This window comes from Miscanthus floridulus, chromosome 2, assembly GCF_019320115.1.
Source record: "Miscanthus floridulus cultivar M001 chromosome 2, ASM1932011v1, whole genome shotgun sequence".
Taxonomy (NCBI): domain Eukaryota; kingdom Viridiplantae; phylum Streptophyta; class Magnoliopsida; order Poales; family Poaceae; genus Miscanthus; species Miscanthus floridulus.
Window position 1 is genome coordinate 161,604,697 of NC_089581.1, and position 6,583 is coordinate 161,611,279.

General features: G+C 47.1%; 1 protein-coding gene across 1 annotated transcript; it reads left to right on the forward strand.

Annotated features, from left to right (window-relative positions):
- The first annotated feature begins 2,638 nt into the window (after positions 1–2,638).
- LOC136535387 (glutamine synthetase root isozyme 1-like) lies at positions 2,639–5,880 on the forward strand. Its single transcript, XM_066527668.1, has 11 exons — positions 2,639–2,798; positions 2,966–3,005; positions 3,146–3,249; positions 3,360–3,408; positions 3,735–3,841; positions 4,257–4,344; positions 4,611–4,739; positions 4,818–4,892; positions 4,982–5,035; positions 5,127–5,324; positions 5,392–5,880. The coding sequence occupies exons 1-11, from the start codon at positions 2,725–2,727 to the stop codon at positions 5,545–5,547; spliced, it is 1,074 nt and encodes a 357-aa protein (XP_066383765.1). The 5' UTR covers positions 2,639–2,724; the 3' UTR covers positions 5,548–5,880.
- The last annotated feature ends 703 nt before the right edge of the window (positions 5,881–6,583 follow it).

The window sequence follows — 6,583 nt, forward strand, 5'->3', positions numbered from 1 at the left end:
ATAGAGCCATATCGATCACCATGTGGTTCCATCGGTCCACCACGACATTTTGCTGTGGCGAGTACGGCGCGGTGTAGTGTCGCACCATACCCTGATCCGCGCAGTACGCAGCGAACTCCATCGAAGTGAATTTGTCACCGCGATCAGTCCGCAAAACGCGCAGCTTCTTACCGCTCTCCGCCTCCACGCGCGCCTTGAACTTCTTAACCGCTCTCGCTGCCTCGGTCTTGCTGATGAGCGACTGCAGGCGGATGGAGAATTCCTCCACTGACTCACCATCCTTAAACTTGAGGTTGGTGTACTCCTGCTTCAGCAGCTGGGCCATCGCCTTCTTTGTGTAATTGGAGCCGACGCGCATAGCTGCAATGGCCTCCCACGCCTCCTTAGCAGAGTTCTTCGCCCCCAGCGGCTCCCTGTACTCCGCTGGCACAGTAGAGAGGATAGACTCCAACGCCGACATGTCGTCTTCTTCACTATCGATGCCCTTGTGAATGGCATTCCAGAGCCGTCGGGCTCTGAGCTTGACTTTCATGGTCACCGTCTACTCGCCATAGTTGGTGCGAGTCAGGGTCAGCCAACTAGTGCCGCTGAGCTCTTGCACCGTGCGCACGACGACGACCTCCTGTCGTGGCTGGGTAGCCATAGCAACGCCGCTGCTGTTGTCTATCTCCGAACCGTCCGTCATCGTCAGCGGTTAGTCCAGCGACATCGCTTATACGGCTCCGATACCACTTATTGGTCCCTCGACTGTCCTGCACAGGTATGTAGAAGCTTACCAGCATATTCACTAACTATGGCTAGATGTAGAAGAAGATACTGAGAATAGCTAACACACAGTACAAGCCCAGCGCTGGCCGAAAGCTCTGCTTCTGGATATGGCAAACTGAACTGATTTGTTGCATTGCCTTGGCATAGTATATATACAGGTGCTAGTACCTCTACCAGGTACATAGTTGTTGGTGAGTATACCAACTACCTACTCCTAAGGTACAAGGTTGGTGAGTATACCGACTACCTAATTCTAAGGTACAAGACTTAGTTCAACCATCTCTATACTACATGGCTGAAGTATGGCATTCCTACTATGGCCTACTGCCTACTATGGCCTACTGCCTTACTGCTACAGCAGCAGGGAGTGGTCAGCCGAGCCGATCAGTCGAATCTCGTGATCTTCAGCCAAGAAAAAAATGGGGAGCAGCAGATTAGGTCTTACAAATGCTACAACGTGCAAACAATACCGTCATTGGCCTTTATTTCTTGTTTTTAATGTTTCAACATGGCAGTTGCAGATAACATCATATTGAATCAGCGAGTCCGTCCAGATTGGCTGAATAAGTTGGACAGACTGTTGGGGAACAAAAGAACATTGGTGGAGGTGAACACAATAACGCTTTGGTCCTGCGCTGAAGAATCTCTAAGCAAGAGCTCTACTTGTTTACACTAAAACTAGCTTTCATTGTGTCACCAAGCGACAAACCAGCGTTGTATACTCGTTTTTGGATTGAGGATTTGAAGCGAAGATCTCTCTAACTTGTCGGCACAAATCATCATTGGAGTTTCAGGAATGCGGCGGGACGGCGAAAATACAGCGCACACATTGTTCTTGGATGCAACGGTTCTTGTCCTTTTTAGCAAAGCAATCTTATCGACAATGCAAGTACATCTAGAGCTGTGATGATCCATTGAGTAACTAGACGATCAATCGACAATGGACCGTCATTCTTTTTAGTTTCTGCGTTGCCGATGATGTATACTAAAGTACCACTCTTTTTGTCTCTCTCTGTCTCTTTTAAAGGCGTCCTCAATTGCTACAGCCAGACAAAACAGTGACAAAGACCCGTCAAGGAAACAGCAGTAAAAGCATGGTTCCTTTTGGGTAGATTTTTCTCGTCAAGGAAACAGCAGTAAAAGCATGGTTCCTTTTCCGGGCGTGCTTTTCCTTTGAGTGGTTTATAAGAACCGATAAGTTAATAATGAAAAGCAACTCCACGTTCATTGGAGCAGTTCACACGGAGCAGGAAGTAGGCATCCTTCACCATTGGCGTCCATTCAGGTTTAGGATAAGACGAAAAGTGGCCATACGTGCCTGCTGTTTTAGCTTCTTATATATTCCAGCACAGAACAAGAATGTATTGGCTGGCCATTGGCAAACTGCGCCTGGATTATATTCTTTCAGTTGCAGGAGGACATTCCTTCTGGAAAGACGCTACCCACCACAGGCCACACAGGTAGAGGTAGGCACAGCTCTCAATAAACGACTTCCAAATTTACACGGCGACTCGTTAGATCATAGAACTTGACTACTATATGTTTCCATCGAACTCAAGTTATAGTGGTAGAAAATGCAGAATCCTATGGATTCTGAAAATCATTGAAGCCGTTTCGATCAAACTAAATTATCACGTGGGTCTGGTCAGATGTGCTATTTGTGATCCCTGAAAGGAAATAAAAACTATCTCCCAAGTTGATACTATCTTTTTAAACTGCCGGTATAGATTATTAAGGGAACTGGAAAAGAAATCACATTTTATCTCTAAATGAAAATGATACACGCCCTGCCCTGCCCTGCTTCCGCCTCCCTCTGTCTTCCCATCGCAGCCAGCTTCGCTGTATAAATAACCCTTGCGCCTCCCGGCTTCTGACCATCCATTGTGATACTGCAGACAGTTGTTCTTGCCTACTAAGCTTTCTTGTGTTCTTTGTCTTCTGCCTGTGCTGTGAGTGATGGCCAGCCTCACAGATCTCGTTAACATCGACCTGAGTGACTGCACCGAAATGATCATCGCCGAGTACATCTGGTTGGCATCCTTCTGTTCTTGCTCTGATTTTCTTTTCAGAATCGTCTTTGCATTCAGAACACAATCATTGCAAGTTACCAACGCAGTATGTTCTGAGTTCTATTACGTCAGCTCAAAACTCTTTTCTCCAAGTTTGGCCCCTTTATGATGTCGCCTCTTCTGTGCAGGATTGGAGGATCCGGCATAGACCTCAGGAGCAAAGCAAGGGTGTGTAGTCTTGTTCACGTCGTTTCTTTCTGAACCATGACCTATATCAGCGCTTGTAGTTGGCTGTAATTGAACCATAACTATATAGCCATTTCCTAGCATGATATACTCTATTTCTGACCATGCTGTTGTTGGAGCAGACGGTGAAAGGCCCCATCACCGATCCGAGCCAACTGCCAAAATGGAATTACGACGGCTCCAGCACCGGGCAGGCTCCCGGAGAGGACAGCGAAGTCATCCTCTAGTATGATCCTCATCTCCTTTCTTCTATTATTATTTTTTTTTTAAAAACCCTGCATGGCACCTTGTTCATTGTTGCTTATGTGGTTGCGCCTTTTGTTTTTCACTCTGAAGCCCTCAAGCCATTTTCAAGGACCCGTTCAGGAAGGGCGACAACATCCTTGTAAGCCTTTAATTTGCGTACCTTCTCGTTTTACGTTTCTCTTAGAAGTCATAAAAACAGCCAAAAAGTTTTTTTTAATAAAGAAGATGAGCAAGGAAAACAGGGACCAAAAGACCGTCCATACTCTGGGATTATATGATTTTTTCTATGTTTGTTTTTTCTACTACTTACTCTGGGATTTCGTTAAAAAAAGAAGGACGATAAAAAGACTATCTGAGTAAAGGTAGTAGTAAATTATTTGAACCATGTGAGTAAAAGTTTTTTTTTTGGCAAGCAAGCTATGTTGGTTGGTTTGTTTTGCTTCTTATTCAAACTACTCTATATAGGTAATGTGTGACTGCTACACGCCACAAGGCGAGCCAATCCCCACTAACAAGAGGTACAATGCTGCCAAGGTTTTCAGCCACCCCGATGTTGCAGCTGAGGTGCCATGGTATGAATATTGTCCCAATTTCAGAGAGTGTTTTTTTTCAGCCTACAAAAATCAGCATTTTGTTGTACTGGTATCACACGAAAATGTTACAGTACTAACCTAAATCGACAAAAGATGTTATTATAGCCAATGAAGTAAATTGTTTGTTATTGTGGCACAGCAGTTTAGAAGAAAAACAAATTGTTGATATAAATGGACAATAATTCAACTTAGAAAGTATGTGAATAAATGTTGAACATAAAAGTTTTGAAGGACCACCATATTTGGAAAATTCCAACTTTGTATGTACTAGTACCTTTCTTTTCTTTCTTTTTTTCTCGAGCGGACTTAAGCAGCCCGTACTTCATTAAGCAGTATGTACTACCTTTCTATCTTCTCTGGTTCCTCATCCGGACCTGTCTCTGAATTCAAACAGGTACGGTATTGAGCAGGAGTACACTCTCCTTCAGAAGGATGTGAGCTGGCCCCTTGGCTGGCCTGTTGGTGGATACCCTGGTCCCCAGGCAAGAAAACTTCTATGATCTGATCCTTCAACTTTTATCTATTGCATGCAAGTTAACAAAAAAACAAGCTAAGTGATGTAAGCTTTGAAAAAAAAAATTACCTTTTTTTAGACAAAAAGAAACTTTGAACCAGTTGACATAGCGAAACTTTACAAGTATACAAAAGAGGCATTCTTGAGCTTTTGACGACCACTTCAATACAAAAGAGGGCAGAGGCATGCCTTGCAAGCGTCTCAACTGCTGGGTGCATTTTTCTTTTTTTCCAGGGACCATACTACTGCGCTGCCGGTGCCGATAAGGCATTTGGGCGCGACGTGGTTGACGCCCACTACAAAGCCTGCCTCTACGCCGGCATCAACATCAGCGGCATCAACGGCGAAGTCATGCCTGGACAGGTAGTACAACCCTGCTGCAAGTTAGTAATCGACGCGTGCTGAAATTGCTGATTCTGAACCGGGTTCCGTGTCAAACAGTGGGAGTTCCAAGTTGGGCCGTCCGCTGGGATCTCTGCCGGTGACGAGATATGGGTTGCCCGCTACATTCTCGAGGTCCGTTTTCTCGCAGTGTCTTCCAGTAGTGCAGTATCAAACTAGAGTGCTGCAGCTAACAGTGATTTTTGCTGACTGGTTGGTTTCAGAGGATCACTGAGATTGCCGGAATTGTTCTCTCCCTCGACCCAAAGCCGATCCAGGTAGATGAAGTTTCTTCTGATTCTGACATGATCACATGAGCATAGCGATTACTGAATGGCACATTGGTGCTTGTTGTTTGTGTGCACGCAGGGTGACTGGAACGGTGCCGGTGCTCACACCAACTACAGCACCAAGTCGATGAGGGAGCCCGGCGGCTACGAGGTGATCAAGAAGGCGATCGAGAAGCTGGGGAAGAGGCACAAGGAGCACATCTCCGCGTACGGCGAGGGCAACGAGCGCCGCCTCACGGGCCGCCACGAGACCGCCGACATCAACACCTTCAAATGGGTCAGTATATATGGTTTCTGATGCGAATCATATAGATGCGAATGGTTTCTGATGCTGGTGTCTGCAGGGCGTGGCGAACCGCGGCGCGTCCATCCGCGTCGGCCGCGACACCGAGCGGGAGGGCATGGGATACTTCGAGGACCGCAGGCCGGCATCCAACATGGACCCCTACGTCGTCACCGGCATGATCGCCGAGACCACCATCCTGTGGAACGGAAACTGATAACGCACGCATTCGAGCCACGCGATCCACGGTTATTCTTGTTCTGCACAACGCTACGCCTGCACGCATCCGCCCTGATGTCAGTTTGATTTTGAGATTTCGGTTCCCATCATGGGGTGTCCTAAAAATGTTTACTTCGGTCTCCGGTGTACTGCTCGGAAAGTCTATTTTTTTTTAACTTTACTGCTCGGAAAAAATCTGAATAACGGCTGCAATGGATTTTGCTCTCGTCATAGGGGTGCCTTTAGCTGCTCTTCCCGTTTAGGATAATGTAATGTAATTCTACTACGTGATTTATATGAAAAAAAATCACAGTCGTTTTGTTCGCGATCACAGTGCGGTGGTTCCATTCCATGCTGTCCGCCCTTTACTTCCATGTCACCATGATACGATGCGAATAATATGGATCATGGATGCATATCTCTGTGTTACGGACCTGATCCGTCAATGTCCCGTCTTTCTCTTGTGACCACCGAGGCACCCAAGGAATATGATGTTGTGTGGCTCTTTAATCTTCAGCCCTTCTTGGCTTCTTCTTACCTATAGTCGATGAGACGCACACTTGCTACCACTGTGGCGCTTTTATTTACGCTTTACTTTACACATGAAAGTTGAAAGGGAACAGAGGGCCTTCCGGTTCCACCACAACTGGGCCTAGCAAATCCAGGTCCTATTCATGACGACGCTGGCGAAGAAATAGCAGATCGTGCAGCAATATTGGGCACCCAGCAGCAACCAGACAGCTATTTTCCTGAGAAGCAACCAGAAAGGTACGAGTTTGTTAGCAGCTCGGCTCTATCTCCGTCTCCAGTCTCCTGGTATTGGGCTTCGTCCCACATCTCGGCCCAACACACATGTTGGCCGTCTCCAGTCTGCGGTGCTCGGACAGGGTGTCCAAGCGCCGCCTCCGCCATCGCCGCCACTTGTTCAGCAACCACAGGTGGGCCTCGCGCCGCACAGCGCATCACCTCCAGGCTCCGTACTTGCTCTGGCAAGGCCACTTGACGTCGCCGCCGCACCCCACATCTCCTCCGTG

What these genes read in the sequence shown, in the direction of transcription:
- LOC136535387 (XM_066527668.1), top strand. Translation starts at nt 2,725, where the DNA reads ATGGCCAGCCTCACAGATCTCGTTAACATCGACCTGAGTGACTGCACC. An exon ending in TTGCCCGCTACATTCTCGAG is followed by an intron (nt 4,893 to 4,981) that starts GTCCGTTTTCTC and finishes GGTTGGTTTCAG; the next exon opens with AGGATCACTGAGATTGCCGG. An exon ending in TCGACCCAAAGCCGATCCAG is followed by an intron (nt 5,036 to 5,126) that starts GTAGATGAAGTT and finishes GTGTGCACGCAG; the next exon opens with GGTGACTGGAACGGTGCCGG.